This window comes from Dipodomys spectabilis, unplaced genomic scaffold (assembly GCF_019054845.1).
Source record: "Dipodomys spectabilis isolate Male_0828 unplaced genomic scaffold, ASM1905484v1 ptg000422l, whole genome shotgun sequence".
NCBI lineage: Eukaryota > Metazoa > Chordata > Mammalia > Rodentia > Heteromyidae > Dipodomys > Dipodomys spectabilis.
In genome coordinates, this window is record NW_024871099.1 from 6,521,393 (window position 1) to 6,541,871 (window position 20,479).

Sequence of the window (20,479 nt, forward strand, 5' to 3'; positions counted from 1 at the left end):
CCCCCGCGCTCCGCCCCTCGCCTAGGTTAGACGGGGAGCTGACCCTTCCGAAGCCTGACTCCAATAGTGGCACTACTCTGTCGAGTAAACGCGCGTCTCCTCTCACAAGGAAGCCAGAATGTATAGCTATGTGGTGAAAATAATATATCCATCCCTCCCGATTGCGCTGATCGTTTCATTGTCGTTTCTCATCAAATAGGCAATGTAAAGGACAACCTGAGCAGAGCCGTAGGGGATTAGGACCTGGGGTCCTTGGGTAGGAGGAGCCTTTCTCCAGACACGCCCATCCCCCTGTATTGACCAATAGTCTTGCCAGGATTAGGGGGCGTGGGTGGGCGGAGCCACATTGTTGGTAAACGCTGAGCCACGTGCGGTACCAGTTCAATTCGGGCCCCACCTTCCTCCCCCGAGACGGGCGCGTGCGCACTAGGGAGGCAGGCTTCGTGCGCAGGCTTCGTGCGCACGCGCGCGCGCGCGCGGCGGGGAAGGAAGCGGCGAGCTCCGCCGCCCGCACGTGGGCTGTGTTTAGCCATGGAAGGGCCCCCGCATTCCGACCGTGGAACGGAATCGGGTCCCAAGGTCCCCAGCTGCAGCCTGAGGCACTTTGCTTGCGAACAGAACTTGCTCTCCCGGCCTGATGGCTCAGCTTCTTTTCTCCAAGGTAAGGACGCACGTACATTCTCTCCAGACCTATTTTAACCTGTAGTGGGGAAGAAGTGGGGGGGTACTTGGAGCTACTTCATTGTACACAGCCCTCCCCTCCCACCCGCAAAGACTAGAATCTTCACCCCAGTAAATACCTCTCAGGATGAAAGAGGGGCAGACCATCTCCAAAAGCACGAATATTCCAGCTGGGTGCTGATAGCTCACGCCTGTAATCCTAGTTTCTAGGAGGCTGAGATCCAGGCCAGTCTAGGCCAGAAAAGTCCAGGAGACTTCATCTCCAGATTCATCATCAGAAAAGCCAGGCTGGAGGCGTGGCTCAGGTCGCCCAGCACGCAGCCACAAGCAAGCCAGCATGGCTGAGTTTAAACCTTTTTTCCTGCTTTTTGCTTGGCAAACAAACTTCCGTGAGGGAGGGATGTGCTTTGGCTTTTTAGCAAGGTTGGAGAAGGAGACAAAGAGGTTTTTGCCCTTTGTCAATAATCTTGTTCTGATTTCTGATTTCACATGTTTTGTTCCCATGTTTTGTTCCCTATTTCCCAGGGAAAAGGGGGTTCAGGGGAGAGAGAGTAAATTTCCAACAGCAGGAGGGACTGCAGTGCCAGACAACAGGAGGAACTTTTTTGCCAGTGAATAGCAACTCACTTAATATGGTTTGAATGACTACTCCTATATAGGAGAACTTCCACCAGTTGAGACATTTTCCTTGACTGGCTTTTCTTCTGCTTCCCAACCTTGCATCCATAGGTCTCCAATTGAGGCAAACCTAATCATTTGCATAAATACCCTTGTACACAGTAACCACCACCAGCCCAATTATAATTATTGCCTGCCTAGACTGTGGCAGATCTTTTACCCAATTAAACTCTTGAAATTGAAGTTGATGTCTACACTTGGGGTGACAGATAGCTCCCTTCCCCCCATCCCAACATTTGAGTAATTACTCATTTGCTTTATTCTTATTTTTATTTTTTTATTTTTTGTCGGTTGTGGGGCTTGAACTCTGGGCCTGGGCGTTGTCCCTCAGCTCTTCAGCTCAAGGCGAGCGCTCTACCACTTGAGCTACAGCGCCACTTCCGGTTTTCTGGTGGTTTATTGGAGATAGGAGTCTCACGGTCTCTCCTGCCCGGGCTGGCTTTGAACCGCGATCCTCAGATCTCAGCCTCCTGAGTAGCTAGGATTACAGGCATGAGCCACCAGCGCCCGGCTCTTATTTTTATTTTTTTGTCAGTCATGGGGCTTGAACTGTGGGCTTGAGCACTGTCCCTCAGCTCTTCGGCTCAAGGCTAGTGCTCTACCACTTGAGCCACAGCACCACTTCTGGTTTTCTGGTGGTTTATTAGAGATAAGAGTTTCACAGCTTGACTGGGAATGTGGCTTAGTGGTAGAGTGCTTGCCTAGCATGCATGAAGCCCTAGGTTCGTTTCCTCAGTACCACATACACAGAAAAAGCCTGAGTACCTAGGATTACAGGCATGAGCCAAGGGTGCTGTCCCTACACTCTTCAGCTCAAGAGTCACAGCATCACTTCTGGTTTTCTGAGTAGTTAACTGTAGCTAAGAGTCTCATGGACTTTTCTGCCCAGGCTGGCTTTGAATCACGATCCTTAGATCTCAGCCTCCTGATTAGCTAGGATTACAGGCCTGAGCCACCGGTGCCCGGCTGGGACTCCATCTCTTAAGCCCATTCTGTTACTTGCTGACCATTAGGCTCCAGAAGCCAGGGTGGTATGACTAAGTCCTGCTCCACTGTCCCCCCAGGAGATACCTCAGTTCTGGCAGGTGTGTACGGGCCAGCAGAGGTGAAGGTGAACAAGGAGATCTTTAACAAGGCCACCCTTGAAGTGATCCTGAGGCCAAAGATCGGGCTGCCTGGTAACTGGGCCAAGCTGAACCCCTTAAAGGTTCAGTGTGTTGGGACCTTGCTTAGTGCCTCACTGCTTGCTAGGCCCACTCTTCATTGCTACCCTTTTTCTAGCTCTCTGCCTGTTCCTCAGTTTCTCTCCTTCCTTCCTGCATTCTCTCCTCCTTTCGATTCACTTATTTTTCCACCTCTTTCAGCTCCATCATCTCCCTCACTCCCCTATGAGATGGGCCCAGGGGTGGGGGGTAGACGTGGGCATTAGCACCAGACGTGGGTCTCCCTCAGGGGTCTGTACCTGCTCAGCACAAGCTGGCTATAGCAGGGGTAGGGTAGACGCTTTGTCAAGCTCAGTCTGCCCGCCCAAGCAGTTTTTAAGCCCTTGTCAGAAGACCTTAATCCAGAGGATGGCGTGACAGGAAGAAGGGGAGCCAGGTAGAAAAGAAGAGCCCACCAACCTCTCCTTGATTTCTCCAGGTGTGGCTGAGAAGAGCCGGGAGCGGATGATCAGGAACACATGCGAGGCGGCAGTCCTGGGGGCCCTGCACCCCCGTACTTCCATCACTGTCGTCTTGCAGGTTGTCAGTGATGCTGGCTCTGTATCCTTTCCCCAGCCACCTTCCTCCAGGAAGTGTTCCAGAACCTCCCTGATGGCTTCCCTTCTGGTAACTCTGGAAACAGTGCTAGTCAGGAACCTCCAGTGACTTAACATGCCAGGCAGCAACTCCTGAAGAATAGCAAACTCAGCTTGAGTGGATTCCTGGTTGCCAGGCCCTGTTCTGAGGACTTCTCACATTTACTCATATAATCCTCAAAAGCTGGGATCCCTAAGGAACATGGTAGCAAAGGAGTCTGGGAAATGTAGTTTGTTGGCTTCTAGCCTGTGGCAGACAGTACTAAGGGATGTGGAGAGGCGCCAGACACCTGGCCCATACTCTGCCTCCCCCTAGGGAGCAGGAAGTATTGTGGTTACAATGAGGGGAATCATTCTATAAAAAAAAAGGTAGAGAAACCTACGCACTGGTGGCTCACATCTGTAATCCTAGCTATTCAGAAAGCTGAGATCTGAGGATCACAGTTCAAAGCAAGCCTAGGCAGGAAAGTCCAGGAGACTCTTCTATCTCCAGTTAACTACCAGAAAACTGGAAGGGGCGCTTAACTCAAGTACAGTTCTCCTTGAGCTGAAGAGCTCAGGGATAGCACCCAGGCCCAGAGTTCAAGCCCCATGGACGGACACACACACACACACACACACACACACACACACACACACACACACACACACACACACACACACACACACACACACACACACACACACACACACACACACACACACACACACACACACACACACACACACGTGTAGAGGGCTATGCTTAAGTAAGGGGTATTCTATAACCAAACAGCTACAGTGGGTAAATGAGTATATGGCTGTCGGACTTGCTCTCCACTCCCCTAGCTATCTGATTCTAGGCTTAAAGGATTCCTGTTTACAGGTGAGGAAACTGAGGCCCCAAGAGAAGTGCTTGTCCAAGGGCATACAGCCAGAAAGCAGTAAAGACAGGACTTGAACCCAGAGCCTGTGCCAATGATTCTAGATTTATACTTCAGCAGGTTTTTGTGCTCTAAGCACTGGAGACAACTTGAACAGCTGGGTCAAGAGCTCAGCCTGGAAAGATCTGTGTGTTTCCAGTATGTCTGGTTGGGCCAGAACCAGCCATGAGCCTTTCTAGAGGGTGTCTCTGTTACTTGGCTGTGTATTGGGATGGGTGGACCTGTTGTAATTCCATTTATAGGGACAGGAACTTAAGCCCAGAGGAAGTGACCAGGGTCAAGAGCAGAGCTGGAACTCATTGTCCACTCTGCTAGGCTGGAAGAATGAAGCTGGGAACAAAGGCAGAGTCAGGTGACAGATTCTAGGCCTCTGAGCCCCCTGAAAGGTCTTGGCTTCTCCCACTGGCTTTGCCAGTAACCTTAAGAGGTCCCTTCCCCTTTCTGCCCCTGTTTGACTGTAGCTGTTTGGTCCTTGCAGTCACCATCATGTGTAGCAGACAAGATCCAGATTCAGAGATAGTCAATTCTTACAGGTGGGTGCACCTGTAAGAAGACAGGGCTGGGTACAGAACTGTGGCTAGTCGATTGTGGAATCCCTTATCCATCCTGCCAAACTGCCTTTCTGCCATCGATTAGAGGTGTCTGCCACAGGCATCGGCATGGGAAGGTAGGAATGGCTGTATTCTGCTGATCAGCCCTACAATAGATGCTCTTAACCACTCCCCGCGGTGCTCAGCTCCTGGCCTGTTGCCTGAATGCTGCCTGCATGGCACTGGTGGATGCAGGTGTGCCCATGAAAGCTCTTTTCTGCGGCATCACCTGTGCCTTGGACTCTGATGGGACCATCACGCTGGACCCCACAGACAAGCAAGAAAAGGTAGGTCTGAAGGCCTTGCTTCTCAGTCCCTTGGCTCGCACACCTCATCCCCAGTTGGCAGGCTCTGCTCTGTTCATCAGATTTCCTTTCAGCCTCAGGTGCTGAATACTCACTTGCAAAAGCAGACAAGGGAAGTAGTGGCTTTTATTACCAAACAGAAAGAACAGAGGTTGGGCTCCCTTTGCTTCATTTTCTCTCTAGCCAGCATCTTTCCTGCTCCTGTCATCTCCATGATTCTATCATTTTTTTTTTTTTCTTTTTGTCAGTCCTGGGCCTGGGTGCTGTCCCTCAGCTCTTCAGCTCAAGGCGAGCGCTCTACCGCTTGAGCCACAGCACTGCTTCCAGTTTTTTCTGTTCATGTGGTGCTGAGGAATCGAACCCAGGGCTTCAAGCATGCCAGGCAAGCAGTCTACCACTAAGCCACAGTCCCAGCCCCTCCATGCTTCTCTCTTAAGAGACGTAAAAGGCCAAAGGGAAGAGAAGAAGAAGGCACTCCTCAAATTCACAGTGTCCTAAGGACTCTTGGGAGTTTTCTGCCCCGTACTTTCATGGTCAGGGAAATAAACACCACTAAAGGTACTTTCAATGGAAGGGATGTAACGCAAAGATTGAAAGCCTCTCCTAGGCCCAGTAGCTCCTGCTCTGTGCTGTTGGAGGTAATTGGTGCAGTTGGGTTTAGGATGCGTGGAAGATGACATGCCCCATCTTGTGTCACAGTCCAGAACCTTCCTTGTATTCTATCATGATGTAGTATCTGCCACTGTCAAAGTAAGGAGCAAGATACGTCTGTTGTTCCTGGGGGCCCAAGAGATTGCTAGTAGCTCTGAATGGCAAAGGAGTCTGGGAAATGTAGTTTTCTGGCTTGTAGCCCCTGTGTACTCAGCCTGGAAGAGAGTGGGCAAGAGATAGAAAGGCAGCAAAGCAGTTGACCAAGCACTGTGGCTTCCCTCTGTAGGACATGAAGTCTGAGGTCAGACTAAGGGAAAGTGGAGAGCTGTTGCCTGGAGAAAGGCAGCATGGAGACAAACACATGAGCACTTGACCATGGGGAAGAGAGGCCTTGGGCCATGAGGCCAAGCATCTAGAGTTGCTGGCTGGACACCGGCTGAGATTTTAACTCAGAGTCCCAGGTCCTCTACTCCCCTCTTCTCATTCCTAGGAAGCCCGGGCCGTCCTGACCTTTGCCCTCGACAGTGTAGAGCAGAAGCTGTTGATGTCCACCACCAAGGGGTTCTACTCCAATTCTGAGGTACCAGCATGGGGTTGGGAGGATAACCTGGAATCTTCTGGAACCTTCTTCCACCCTGACACAATGCCTTCTCCCAACTCTGCTTGCAGGCTGGGACATTTGAGAAATGAGTTGGTATTTGCTTGGCTTTGTTTTTCAGGTTTTGTTTTTTGGTCCTAAGGCTTGAACTCAGGGCCTGGGCTTTGTCCCTGAGCTCCTTTGTGCTTAAGGCTGGCACTTACCACTCGAGCCACAGTGCCACTTCTGGGCTTTTCTGAGTGGTTTATTAGAGATAAGAGTCTGACTGGGCTGGCTCTGAACTGCAATCCTTAGATCTCAGGCTCCTGAGTAGCTAGGATTATAGGTGTGGGCCACTGGTGCCTGGCTAGTACTTGCTTTCTTGTATCCCTGTCGATAGGGGTGTGTGTGTGTGTGTGTGTGTGTGTGTGTGTGTGTGTGTGTGTGTGTGTGTGTGTGTGTGTGTGTGTGTGTGTGTGTGTGTGTGTGTGTGTGTGTGTGTGTGTGTGTGTGTGTGTGTGTGGTTTTTTGTTGTTATTGTTTTTGCCAGTCCTGGGGCTTGAACTCAGGGCTGGGACACTATCCTTGAGGAGCCACAGCATTACTTCTGGCTTTTTCTGTTTGTGTGGTACTGAGGAGTCGAACCCAGGATTTCATGCAAGCTAGGCAAGCACTCTACTGCTAAGCCACATTTCCAGCCCTATGTCTTTTTTTTTTTTTTAAGGGAATTTCTAAACTTTGTAATCATAGAAACCTGTGGAAACTATGGGGTAAGGCCTAGGTTGTAAGATAGGAAAAGGAGGAGCAGCACAGTTGGAGGCAGGGGCAGGTGATCTCCAAGAGCACCATGTCCAGGCTGACCTACCTGTGAGTCCAAGAATTCGTGGTGATAAAGACTTAGAGTCTTAAAATTCCATGGGGTACAAGGACTCATGCTGCTAAATCCCAGGGGCTATCCAATTCTGTGAACCCAAAGATTCTGTGGATCAAATGGATCATGGGCATGTCTGAGGTATTGGAATGCTGATTCTGTTACTGAGAGAATCTGCTGCAGGAATATATATATATATATATATATGTATATATATATGAATATATATGTATATATATACATATATACACACATATACAAATATATATAGACACATATACATATATATATACATATATATATGTGTATATATATATCCCATGAAAGACCTTAGTACAGGGGGACAAGAAGGTGGGTATGGTGGTGCGTGCCTGTAATCCCAGCTACTCAGGTAGAGGCAGGAGGATCGAGAGTTCCAGGCCAGTCCAGGCAAAGGTAGCAAGACTATGTCTTAACATTAGAATTAAGCCTGGTGCTAGTGGCTTATAGCTGTAATCCCAGCGATTGGGGAGGATGAGATCTGAGAATCGTGGTTCAGAACCAGCCTGGCTCATGAGACGCTTACCTCAAATTAGCCACTAAAGGAGTGGAAGTGGAGCTGAGGCTCAAAGTGGTAGAGCACCAGCCTTGAGTGAAAAAGCTCAGAGACAACACCCAGACCCTGGGTTCAAACTCCAGTACGGTAGTGTGCTTGCCCAATTCAGTATCTACTAACCCTTCCCCCCCCCACCCCCATCAAAAACAAAGTAGGAATAAAGGTGAATGCATTTGAGAAACTCCCCTCACTGCTTCCCTTGCTTTAGGTGAGGAGGAGAGGGGAAGGGTCCTGTGGACTTGGGGCTCATGGCCAGGCCCTGGCACTGACTGGCTTCTCCTTTCTAGCTCCAGCAGTGCCTGGCCGCTGCGCAGGCGGCCTCCCAGCATGTTTTCCGCTTCTACCGGGAGTCACTGCAGAGGCGCTACTCCAAGAGCTGAGCTGGGGCATGGCGTCCCCGCCACCTGCCACCCGCGCCTCCTGCCGGAAGCCCACCAGCGCCCAGCCTTGGCTCCCCATCTGGATGTCCATGTGGCATCTATCCTGTAGCCTGCAGGGGCTCCTGTGTCCAGCCTTGGCACCTGACAGTCCTGGGCCTCTGGCCCAGATCCTCCCCCTCTCTTACACACACAAACAAGGGTAACATTAAAGGGAGCTTGTCCAGTTTGGATGAATGAGTCAGTATCCACTCATTCCCACACATGTCTGCTCAACACCTACTCTTTAGGCCTCCCTGCTGAGTGCTGAAATCATGGCAGCCAAGTGACCCCCAGGTCTTGTGTTCCCGGAGCAGTGAGTAAGGTGACAGACAAAAAGAAAAAAGAAAAAGAGGGCTGGGAAGGTGGCTCAGTGGTAGAGCGCTTGCCTTGCATGCATAAGGCCCTGGGTTCGATTCCTCAGCACCACATAAGCAGAAAAGGCTGGAAGTGGTGCTGTGGCTCAAGTGGGAGAGTACTGGCCTTGAGCTGAAGAGCTGAGGGACAGCGCCCAGGCCCAGAGAGTTCCAGCCCCACAACCGCAAAAAAAAAAAAAGAAAGAAAAAAAAAAAATGGCTGTGTGCTGGTAGCTCATACCTATAATCCTATGCAGGAGGTTGAGATCTGAGGATCATGGTTCAAAGCCAGCTCCAGCAGGGAAGTCTGTGATACTTGTCTCCAATGAACTACCACAAAACAAAGTAGAGGTGTGGCTCTGGTGGTAGAGTACTAACCTTGTACACAAAAAGCTTAGGGACAGTGCCCAGGCCCTGAGTTCAAGCCTTAGGACCAGCACAAAGTAAAAAAGAAAAATAGCAGGGAACAACACTTTGTGAGTCAGCTCAGCGAGAGCAAACAGAATTGGTGAGGAGCTCTGGGGTCAGGTACCAACCAGGCAGTCAGAGACTGGAATGAAATAAGCCAGGGTCAGAGAGGGAGGAAATGGGCCACAAGGTGAAGCATCGAGGGAGGGGACGGGGAGAGGGTAGGAGAGGTTCCTTGGGGATCACAGGAGGAAAGGCAGGCGCTGACTGTGTGCCTGGGGTTACCAGCTAGGCTATGGAGCGCAGGGCGACCCCAGCACACTCGACCTCATCTATAAAGTAGCTGAGGCTCAGTGATCTTAGGGGGTGGAAATAGCCATATTGAGTGCAGCTTGACCGATTCTTCCCCCCACCCCACCCCCGCAGAGTTAGGGCACAGGAGCCAAGCCCAAGAGCAGCCCTGTCCTAGGGGGGATGGGGGGGGCGTGAGGGATTCATGTCAGGCCCCTCTTCCTCTCCTTGCATATCATCTGTTTGGTGGAGGCCCCACAATCACACCCCACCCCCGAAGAGCATCTGCAAACCCTGCATACCTTTAGTTTGATGTTCTGTTCTGTCAGATGCTGCACTTTTCCAGCATCTTCACTGCCCACTCTTCTGCCAAGGGTTGCCCCCATGTCCTCTGCCTGCCTCGGGCCAGCATTTTTATTTATTTTTGCCAGTCCTGGGGCTTGAACTCAGGGCTGGGCACTGTTCCTGAGCTTCTTTTGCTCATGGTTGGCATTCTACCACTTGAACCCACAGTGCCACTTCCGGCTTTTTTGTGTATGCGGTGCTGAGGGATTGAACCCAAGGCTTCATGCATGCTAGACAAGCACTCTACTACTGAACTGCATTCCCACCCCTCCCACAACTTTTGTGTGTGCCAGTACTGAAACTTGGACTCAGGATCTAAACATAATCCCTTAGCTTGCTTGTTCACTCAAGGCTGGTGGTGTTCCATCACCTGAGCCACAGCTCCATTTCTGGCTTTTGCTGGTTCATTGGCGACAAGTCTCCCAGACTTTCCTGCCCAGGCTGGATTCTGTGATCCTCAGATCTCAGCCTCTTCCTGAGTAGCTAGGATGACAGGCATGAGCTACCAGTGCCCAGCTACCACAGCTTCTTGTTCCTTAAGCAACAAACTGCTGCCAGAGAGCCTCAGGGAGACAGCAGTTGTTCATGACTCATGGGGTGCAACTGGTGTGGAGAACATTGGCCCATTTTGCAGATGAGACAAAATGATCCTCAGGGAAGTCACTGAGGCTTGGGGTCCTGGCTGTGTGGTATGGAGGCCTTGGCCTCACCCACTTCCCCCTCCAGTCCTCAGGACCCCTCCCACCCCAGCACACACACACAGAGACTGATGTGGCTTTAAGGATGTCTCCTTTAATCTCCGGTTGCTGCCACCTGCTCCACTTGTGGATGGGGGGCGCCCATCACTGCATCACTGCCGCCTCATGCACCAGGATTCTCCACTCTGTCCCCGGGTGTGCTGGGTCGCCGGCCTCTGGATTCACAGTGGGCGCTGGAGGGGCAGCTAGGGCGGGTCTCGAGAGGCAAGGTAGGCGGCCAGGGTCACCAGGGCGGCCGCGTATGTACACAGCCCCAGCCCGATGGCCAGGACCCCCAGCAGAAAGGCACGGCGGGAGGCAGCCCCTGCCCCCTGGATGTCCCCCTGGGCCCAAGCCTTGTTGGTCTGTAGAGGCAGTGGGCAGTAGTGACCAGGGCATCCCCCCTCCCCATCCCAACCCTGCTTCCTGCAGCCTCTGCTCCGCCCAGCACACCATTCATTTCCATCAGCCCAAACAGGGCTATCACCTGTTAGCCAACATGGCTGGGCATTAGAGAGGCTGGTTGATGACTATGGTATGTGCCACTTTATGTGTGTGTGTGTGTGTGCGCGCGCGCGCACACACGTGTGCATGCACACCAGTCTGGGGCTTGAACTGTCCCTGAGCTTTTTTTGCTCAAAGCTTGTGCTCTACCACTTGAATCACAGCTCCATTTTCAGCCTTTTAAGTGGTTGGAGATAAGAATCTCACAGACTTTTCTTCTCTGGGCTGACGCTGAACAGGGATCCTCAGATCTCAGCTTCCTGAGTAGGTAGGATTACGGGCATGAGCCACCAGTGCCTCGCTGCCATTATTTTTTATTTTTATTAGTTTTTTTTTTTTTTTTTTTGTCGGTTGTGGGACTTGAACTCTAGGCCTGGGCGCTGTTCCTGAGCTCTTCGGCTCAAGGATAGCACTCTACTACTTGAGCCACAGTGCCACTTCTGGCTTTTTCTGTTGATGTGGTGCTGAGGAATCAAACCCAGGGGCTCATGCATGCAAGGCAAGCACTCTACCACTGAGCCACCTTCCCAGCCATGCCACTATTTTTTAATATGCCACCAGCCCAACTCACTTGGCTCTCAGTGACCTGAGGCGGGGGCTGTTCCCATTTTACACACAGGAAAAAGTCTCAAGGGTAGAAGACTTGGGTTTGGATTCAAGTGAGGATCTGGGTGGTACTGGTGTTTAAACTCTACTTCACACTAAGCAATCACTCTACTACTTGAGCTATGCCCAGCCCTTCATTTACTTTGATCTTTTTTTTTTTTTTTTTTTGCTTGTCCTGGGGCTTGAACTGAGGGCCTGGACACTGTCCCTGAGCCTCTTTGTGCTCAAGGCTAGTGGTCTATCACTTAAGCCACAGCACCATTTCCTGCTTTTTCTGTTTATATGGAGCTGAGGAATTGAACCCAGGGCCTCATGCATGCGAGGCAAGCGCTCTACCACTAAGCCACCTTCCCAGCCCCTAGTCTTTTTTTCTTTTAATTTTTGGCCTTGAGCTTACTTTTTAGCTGGTACTCTACCATTGGAGCTATGCCCCCAACTCAATCTAGGCTGGCTTTGAACTGAAAACCTCTGGATCTCAGTCTCCTGAATAGTTAGGATTATAGGTATGAGCCACTGGTGCCTGATTGCTTTAGTTATTTTTCATCTAAGGTCTCCCATCTTTTGTGCCTGGGTCTAGCCTTGGACTGTGATCCTCCTATCTATGTCTCCTGCATCACTAGAATTACAGATGTATACTAACATCTGTTTATTGGGATGGATCCCGGCGGGGAGGTGATCCTCTCTTAACTTTTTGCCCGTAGTGGCCTTAAACTGTAATTCTCCCAAGTAGCTAGGATTACAAGTGTGGCTTCTAAGTTCAGGCTTCTGATCCCCACTCAGGGTTCCATGAAATCGACCTCATTTTACCCCAGACGTATGTGGTGCAGTGTACCCATTGCCCTCCTAGTCCCACACATACTGACCTTCTGGGCAAGACAGAAGGCAGCGATGCCCACCGGCCAAAAACAGCACAGCACGGAGAAGACGGCCAGGCCAAGGTGGTCATGGGGCAGAAGCGGGGAGAGACGGCCGCCCTCATCGCAGTCGGAGTCACTGTCACTGGAGGACAAGTCCTATGGACAGAGGAGGGCCTGGGTAGACATCTCTGGCCAACCACCTCTGCCCACTGCTCTCATCCCCATCATCCCCAACACCCAATGCTTCCTGGAAACCTCAAGAATGGTCAGAGAAGGCTTCCGACCCTGACATTCCAGACACCGGGACTTTTAAATTCATTCTTTTTTTGTGTATAAGCTCATACTGGGGCTTGAACTCATAGTCTTGTATTTATTTTTTTTTTTTTGTCAGTCGTGGGGCCTGAACTCTGGGCCTGGGTGCTGTCCCTCAGCTCTTCAGCTCAAGGCTAGCACTCTACCACTTGAGCCACAGCACCACTTCGACTTTTTCTGCTTATGTAGTGCTAAGGAATTGAACCCAGGGCCTCATGCATGCAAGACAAGCAGTCTACCACTGAGCCACCTTCCCAGCCCCTGGTCTTGTGTTCTTACTGGGATTTTTGCTCATAGCTGGCACTATACCATTTGAGCCATAACTCCACTTCTTGCTATTTTGCTGGTTCATTGGAGATAAACGACTCATGGACATCCCTACCTGGGCTCGCTTCGAACCAAGATACATCTTAGCCTCTTATATAGATAGCTAGGATTACAGGCATGACCCACATGTTCCTAGGTACATTAGTGTCATTTTAATTCATGAATTTTAGATTCTTTCTCTCACACTAAAAGACCTAAAATACAATATGTACAAAAAATAAAAAATGAGAAAGTGACATTAGCTTGGGAAAAAGAAAAGATAGTAAAAGGGGCTGGGAAGGTGGCTCAGTGGTAGAGTGCTTGCCTTGCATGCATGCGGCCCTGGGTTTGACTCCTCGGTACCACATAAGCAGAAAAAAAAAGCCCGAAGTAGTGCTGTGGCTCAAGTGGTAGAGCGCTAGCCTTCAACTGAAGAGTTGAAGGACAGCGCCCAGGCCCAGAGTTCAGGCCCCACCATCGGCTAAATAAATGAATGAATAAATTTTTTAAAAAGACCAAGATGGGGGGCTGGGAAGGTGGCTCAGTGTTAGAGCGTTTGCCTTGCATGCCTGAGGCCCTGGGTTCGATTCCTCAGCACCACATAAGCAAAAAGAAAAAAGACGGAAGTGGCGCTGTGGCTCAAGTGGTAGAGCGCGAGCCTTGAGCTGAAGAGCTGAGGGACAGCACCCAGGCCCAGAGGTCAGGCCCCACAACTGGACCCAAAAAAAAAAAAGACCAAGATAGGATAAGGCTGGAGAGAACACCAACATAGCAACCAAGAATGATCAAAAGCCCACATGGTCAGTAAGAAGCCAGACCTCCATTACCTCCAACTGACAGCTTTGCAGATGGTGGCTGGGTCTGGGTCCCCTCTTCCCCTCCCTTGGCCTTCCCCGAGGCCTGCAGGTCCTACCTCGAGTTCCAGGAGCCCTGGCTCTCCCAGGCCAGCACTCACAGACGGAAGAGGCGGTAAAAACAGCCATCCCTTCAGGGGTTCTGGAGAGGCTCTCTCTCCTAAGGGGAGCCCCAACTCGGGTGTGCCAGGCTTCTGGGCAGGGGGGCCATAAGCTGTGCCCCTCAGCAGAGGCTCTTGAAGCTCCTCAAGGCTAGAACTATCCATGGCTGGGAGGAGACTGTGACAGGGGTGTTCTGGAGTACAGAGGGAAGACAAATACAAGTTGTCAAAGAACTTCATAACAGCCAAACACTGGTAGTTCACTCCTGTAGTCCCAGCTACTCAGGAGGCTGAGATTTGAGAATCAAAGTTCAGGGCTGAGAAAGTGGCTCAGTGGTAGAGCGCTTGCCTTGCATACATGAGGCCCTGGGTTCGATTCCTCGGCACCACATAAGCAGAAAAAGCCGGAAGTGGCGCTGTGGCTCAAGTGGTAGAGTGCTAGCCTTGAGCTGAAGAGCTGAGGGACAGCACCCAGGCCCAGAGTTCAGGCCCCATGACTGGACCCCCCACCCCAAAAAAAAAAAAAAAAAGTTCAAAGCCAGCCCAGGCAGGAATGTCCCTGACACTCTTACTGCCAGTCACTGAAAAAAGCAGAAAGTGGAGCTGTGTCTCAAGTGCTTAGAGCACTCACTTGAGTGAAAAAGCTAAGGAGCAGTGCCCAGGCCCTGAGTTCAATCCCTAAGACTGGTACACACAAAAAGAATCACAGCCGGGCGCCGGTAGCTCACGCCTGGAGGCTGAGATCTGAGGATCCCGGTTCAAAGCCAGCCGGAGCAGGAAAGTCCGTGAGACTTACCTCCAATAAACCACTAGAAAACCGGAAGTGGCGCTGTGGCTCAAGCGGTAGAGCGCTCACCTTGGGCTGAAGAGCGCAGGGACAGCACCCAAGCCCAGAGTTCAAGCCCCATGACCGACCAAAAAAAAAAAAAAGAATCACACAATGATCATTCCTCTTAATCCCTGACTGGGGAGACTCAAGCAGATATGACCATCAGATAGATTTCCTTTTTCTTTTTGGTCAGTGGTGGGGCCTGAACTCTGAGCCTGGGCGCTGTCCCTCAGCTCTTCAGCTCAAGGCTAGCACTCTACCACTTGAACCACAGCGCCATTTCTGGCTTTGTCTGCTTATATGGTGCTGAGGAATTGAACCCAGGGCCTCATGCATGCAAGGCAAGCACTACCACTGAGCCACCTTCCCAGCCCTTCACTCCCCCCTTTTTATTTTGCCAGTGGTAGGGCTTGAACCCTGGGCCTGGGTGCTGTCCCTGAGCTTCCTTTAATCAAGGCCAGTTCTCTACCACTGGAGCCACAGGGCCACTTCTGGCTTTTTGAGTTGGAATTAAGGGTCTCACAGATATCCCTGTCCAGGCTGGCTTTGAACCAGGATCCTCAGATCTCAGCCTCCTTAGTAGCTAGGATTACAGGCATGAGACCTGCAATCATCAGAAGGATTTTGCAGCTAGGAAAGCTGAGGCCCAGAGAGTCCTTAAAAGAGATGGGTTCAATTTACAAAGACATTCAGTTCTGGGCTTTTTACCTGTTGCATACTTAAAACTGTAACACACACTTGCCCTATGTGTTCCCCACACACACAAACCATGCCAGGCTCACTCTGCTGTGTCCAGTCCCACCTTCCCCTTCCTCGGTACAATCCACCCCCAGTGACCTCAAAACTTCACTCTACACCCCCACCACCCCCAGCAGGCCTGCACACTCTTGAGTCCTGAAGGCCTCAGCATAGAGCCGCATCCAGGCAAGCCCACCCTCCACCTCCTACTCATCACCCAGATCTCTCTTCCAGAAATCCTCACTGAGGCCCAACACCTCACCCACTCATCCCAAGAGGCGGCCCGGATCTTCCCACCCGCGTCGCCCCTGCACGCAGGCAGGCTCCCCTCCCTCACCCCCTCCTTTGCACACCTCCCCACAAACCTGCAGCTCTCCCCACCCCCTCTGCCCCCCCTTAACCCATACAGCACACGTTACGTATTCACACTCAGGACGGCCAGAAAAGACATTTTTCTGGCTCCGGGGAGGGGGGGGGGGGAGGACTAAGCCTCCACTGCGCCCACTGGCTCGTCCAAGGTTCGGGTCCCCACCGATGCCTCAGCGACGCCAGCACCCTAGGGGAGGGGCGCCGTGTCCCCCTTCCTCCCCTTACCCCATCACTCATCGCCCACGGCTAGACCCCGCTCTCCCCCGGCCCCGCGCGGGCATCCGCCCCCGGCACAGCCCTCCCCGCAAAGGGTGCACGAACCCAGCGATCGGGCCCCGCGCACTGCGCCGCGCCGCCGCCGCCGCCGCCGCCGCCGGGGTCTCCGCGCGTCCTGCCCGCAGCGCGCGGAGGCGGGGGGCGTGGCCGCGGGTCGAGGCCCCGCCCCTCCGCTGCAGAGTGGGCGGGGCTTGGAAGGCCGTCAGCGGCCGCCACCCGCGCGCCGTGGGTTGGAGGAGGAGGAGGGAGAGTGGTCCCTGGCAGCAAGCCCTTACCCCAAAACCCAGGCCTGAGCGCCCGTCAAGGCTTGGGGCGCCTCCCCGCCCCGATCCTCGGGCTGTCCTGGCTTGGCCCCCGCTCCCTTGTCTCTCGTGGTTCCATAATGACAGCAGCGATGGCTTTGAGCCCGGGTCTAAGGCCTTTATATGGCCCCGGGCGCGTTTATGATGCATCCCGAGCCTCCTGTTTCACGTGGCAGGAAAGAAGCACAGAGAGGTTAAGCAACTGCCCCAAGAACACTCAGCTCTATTGATTTCAATACAAGACCCAGCAGCTCCTGGAGTTCAAAGCTTCCTTCCATCTTCCTTACAGTAGCTCGTTTTTTTGTTTGTTTTGGGTTTTTTTTGTTTGTTTGTTTTTTGGTCGGTCGTGGGGCTTGAACTCTGGGCTGGGCACTGTCCCTGAGCTCTACCACTTGAGCCACAGCACCACTTCTGGTTTTGTTTTGTTTTCCTGGTAGCTAATTGGAGATAAGAGTCTCACGAACTTCACGAACTTTACTGCCCAGGCTGGCTTTAAACCGTGGTCCTCAGATCTCAGCCTCCTGAGTAACTAGGTTTACAGGCATGAGCCACCAGCGCCCAGCTAGTAGCTCTGTTTCTGTTTTGTTTTGTTGGTTGTGGGGCTTGAACTCAGGGTCCGGGAGCTGTCCCTGAGCTTTTTCACTACAGGCTAGTGCTCTACCACTTTGAGGCACAGCTCCACTTCCAGTTTTCTGGTGATTCATTGGAGATAAGAGCCTCAGGGACTTTCTTGGCCTGGCTGGCTTTGAACCTCAATTCTCTGGTGTCAGCCTCCTGAATAGCTGGATTACATATGTGAGCCATCTGTGCCCAGCGAGCAGCTCTTTTTTTACCCTCAAGAAACAGAGGCAGGGGCTGGGAAGGTGGATCAGTGGTAGAGCACTTGCCTTGCATGCCTGAGGCTCTGGGTTTGATTCCTCAGCACCACATAAGCAAAAAGAAAAAAGCTGGAAATGGTGCTGTGGCTCAAGTGGTAGAGTGCTAGCCTTGAGCTGAAGAGCTGAGGGACAGTGCTCAGGCCCAGAATTCAGGCCCCACGACCGGACCCCCCCCCCCCCAAAAAAAGGAAGAAACAGAGGCATAGTCCAGTGACAGTGGATCACACCTGTCATCCTAGCTACTCAGGATGCTGAGATCTGAGGATCACAGTTCAAAACCAGCCCAAGTGAAAAAACTGTGAGACTCTATCTCAAATGAACCAACAAAAAGCTGGAAATAGGGTTCTGGCTCAAGTGGCAGAGTAGCAGTCTTGAGTAAAAAAGCTCAGGGAGGGCTGGGAAGGTGGCTCAGTGGTAGAGTGCTTGCTTTGCATGAGGGAGGCCCTGGGTTCGATTCCTCAGCACCACATAAGCAGAAAAAAGTGGAAGTGGTGCTGTGGCTCAAGTGGTAGAGCGCTAGCCTTGAGCTGAAGAGCTCAGGGACAGCGCCCAGGTCCAGAGTTTAGGCCCATGACCGACCAAAAAATAAAAATTTTTAAAAAAGCTCAGAGACAGTGCCCAGATCCTGAGTTCAAACCCTAGTACCAGCATAAAAATGGGGGTGCTGGTTACGTGTATAACACTAGCTAGTGGGCTGGGAAGGTGGCTCAGTGGTAGAGTGCTTGTCTCCCATGCTTGAGGCCCTGGGTTCGATTCCTTAGCACCATATAAGTAGAAAAAGAAAAAGAAGTGGTGCTGTGGCTCAAGTGGTAGACCACTAGCCTTGAGCTGAAGAGCTGAGGGACAGTGCCCAGGCCCAGAGTTCAGGCCCCACAACCACCACCATCACAAAATCCTAGCTACTCAGGAGGCTAAGATCTGAGGGCTAAAGTTCAAAGCCAGCCCAGACACCAACTTCTGTGAGACTCTTATCTCCAATAAACCACCAGAAAAACGGAAGTGGCGCTGTGGCTCAAGTGGCAGAGCATTTGCCTTGAGCTGAAGAGCTCAAAAACAGTGCCCAGGCCCAGAGTTCAAGACCCACGACTGAAAACAAACAAACAAAAAATCCAGGGGTGGGGGGTGAGGAGATAGTCCACACCTCTTAGCGGTGATGGCATTGCTCATGTGTTTAGATTAGTCCTCTAACAACTGTCCAACAGAAACTACACTGAACATGTACCATGTTTGTTCACTGCTATTCACACCCATCTCCTCACCCTGCCCGCTTCCACCTCCTACAGGAAGCCCACCCAGTTTGCACTGCTTCCTTTCCCTGATATCCTCCATCTGGCCAGACAGGAGGATTCCCCAGTCTGCTGTGGGGCCCGCCGGAGTTCCCTTGCTCCAGGGCTCCGAGGCACAGTGCCAAGCGTCCAGACACACAAGCTGGCATGGGCCCCATTCCTGGGGAGAACAGATGGTGCCTTTAAGTGTATTTGGCTCTTTTGGGGTGTCTGGAGGATGATGTGAGCAAGCAGGGTAACCCATTGGAGGGAGGCACTGACAGTGGCTCGGAGGGGACCCCGTTATTCAGCAGCTCCGTGCCCTTGCTCTGTCTTTGTAGCATAGTGAGACACATGACCCATTGCTTCTGAGTCTTCCCATCAGAGTTGGCGCCAACAAATTGGGATTAGTTCAGTTGCTGTGTGCCTCAGGGCCTAGAACAGTGCCTGGCACAGAGGGACCTTCTTTACATGTTTGTGAGATGAGGTATGCGTTCCTACCAGCCTGTTTTTCACCAGATCACCGAGCGCCAGTTGTTTCCCCCTCCCTCCCCCCCATCATCCTCTGCTACTGTAAAGATGAATTTGAATCCAGTTAGAATCCTCCAGCCATCACCGTCCTTGTGTACACTCTCCGACCCAGCCTTTTCCGGGAGTCAGGGCAGCCAGGCTTTTTAGCCTGGGATGGAATGTTAAACACCAGATTCCACCCAGCCAGGATCCTCTGAGGAGGCCCCAGGCATGTGGTGCCTTCCTGTGGACTAGTTGTATGTCACATACCGTCCATATCCTCTTAACCAGCCCCTCAGATGCCCTGAAAAGGACAAAGATCATGTTGGTGACTTTCCTGCAGAAAATGCATTACTCACACCCAATGATAAATTAAAAAAAAAAAAAAAAGATAAGGCCAACAAAAGAGACTCTAGAGCTATGTACCAGCCCTCATGCCTATAATCCTAGTTACTCAGTAGACTGAGGTCTGAGGATCGTGGTTTGAAGCCAGCCCAGGCAAGAAAAGTCCATGAGACTCTTATCTCTAGTTAACCAGCAAAAAAAGTGGAAGCTACCACCCTGACTTCAAGCCCCAATACTGGCAGAGAAGAAGTCAGATGGGGAGGAGGATAAGGAAGAAAAACAAGAGGGGGTATGGAAACGGAGAGGAGAAAGCTAGAAGCCGTACCTGTCATCACAACTACTGAGGAGGCTGAAGCAGGAGGATTTTGAGTTCAAGTCCAGCCAGAGTTGAGTTCAAGACCAGGCTGGCCTACATAGCAATAGTCTGCATCAAAGGAAAAAATGACAAAGAATTTCACAAACCAAACACTGAACCAAAGATTCCAGACATAAAACAAAGCCTATTGTATGATTTTGTTTGTATATCGTACCAAAAACTAGGCAAAACCACTTGCAAAGTGAGGGCAGTTGTTACCCTGGGACAGGTGGGGGCAGGAAAAGGCACAAAGGAGACCTTGGGGCTCTGCTCACTCCCTAGTGTTCTTTTCTGGTGCTGAGTTCTGGTTATCAAGTGTGTTTCTGGGTATGAAGTTGAATCAAGCTGTTCATTTATTTTTTGGTTGGTTGGTTGGTGGTTGTGAGGCCTGAACTCTGGGCCTGGTGGGTGCTGCACCTCAGCTCTTCAGCTCAAGGCTAGTGCTCTACCACTTGGGCCACAGTGCCACTTCTGTTTTTTTGGGGTTTTTTTTGTCTGCTTATGTGGTGCTGAGGAATCAAACCCAGGGCTTCATGCATGCAAGGCAAGCACTCTACCACTAAGCCACTTTCCCAGGCCCTGTCCATTTATTCTTGTGCTGTTTTCTGTGTGTTGTATTATGCTTCCCAAAAATTGTTTCTGTAAAAGACTGAGTTATATCTTCATATTCTGACATGGAGAAGTTTCCAAGCAAGGTGTAAAACTGTAGCACAGTTGCTAGAGAAAACAGTATGGTGGTTCCTCAAAAATTTTTTTTAAAAATAGATTTACCATATGGCCCAGCCATCCCATTTCTGGGGATATAAACAAAAGAACTAAAATTAAGGTCTCAAAAGAGCTGTTTAGCCAG

The 20,479-nt window shown here is 51.5% G+C and overlaps 2 protein-coding genes across 5 annotated transcripts; one reads left to right on the top strand and one right to left on the bottom strand.

Moving 5' to 3' along the window:
• The first annotated feature begins 250 nt into the window (after positions 1-250).
• On the top strand, positions 251-8,279 carry Exosc5 (exosome component 5). 2 transcript variants are annotated; one of them, XM_042667905.1, is made up of 7 exons: positions 251-256; positions 530-661; positions 2,424-2,537; positions 3,001-3,122; positions 4,817-4,957; positions 6,117-6,206; positions 7,957-8,279. In XM_042667905.1, the coding sequence occupies exons 2-7, from the start codon at positions 532-534 to the stop codon at positions 8,047-8,049; spliced, it is 690 nt and encodes a 229-aa protein (XP_042523839.1). In that variant the 5' UTR covers positions 251-256; positions 530-531; the 3' UTR covers positions 8,050-8,279. The 2 variants fall into 2 exon arrangements, with proteins under 2 accessions (XP_042523839.1, XP_042523838.1); XM_042667904.1 differs by lacking the exon at positions 251-256 and having other exon boundaries at positions 473-661.
• A 2,009-nt stretch (positions 8,280-10,288) lies between these two features.
• On the bottom strand, positions 10,289-16,078 carry Tmem91 (transmembrane protein 91). 3 transcript variants are annotated; one of them, XM_042667884.1, is made up of 4 exons: positions 16,020-16,078; positions 13,721-13,956; positions 12,196-12,345; positions 10,289-10,439 (listed from the first exon to the last, which is right to left on the bottom strand). In XM_042667884.1, exons 2-4 carry the CDS (start codon positions 13,925-13,927, stop codon positions 10,347-10,349), a joined length of 450 nt encoding a protein of 149 aa, XP_042523818.1. In that variant the 5' UTR covers positions 13,928-13,956; positions 16,020-16,078; the 3' UTR covers positions 10,289-10,346. The 3 variants fall into 3 exon arrangements, with proteins under 3 accessions (XP_042523818.1, XP_042523819.1, XP_042523820.1); XM_042667885.1 differs by having other exon boundaries at positions 10,314-10,428; XM_042667886.1 differs by having other exon boundaries at positions 10,351-10,587.
• Between the last annotated feature and the right edge of the window lie 4,401 nt (positions 16,079-20,479).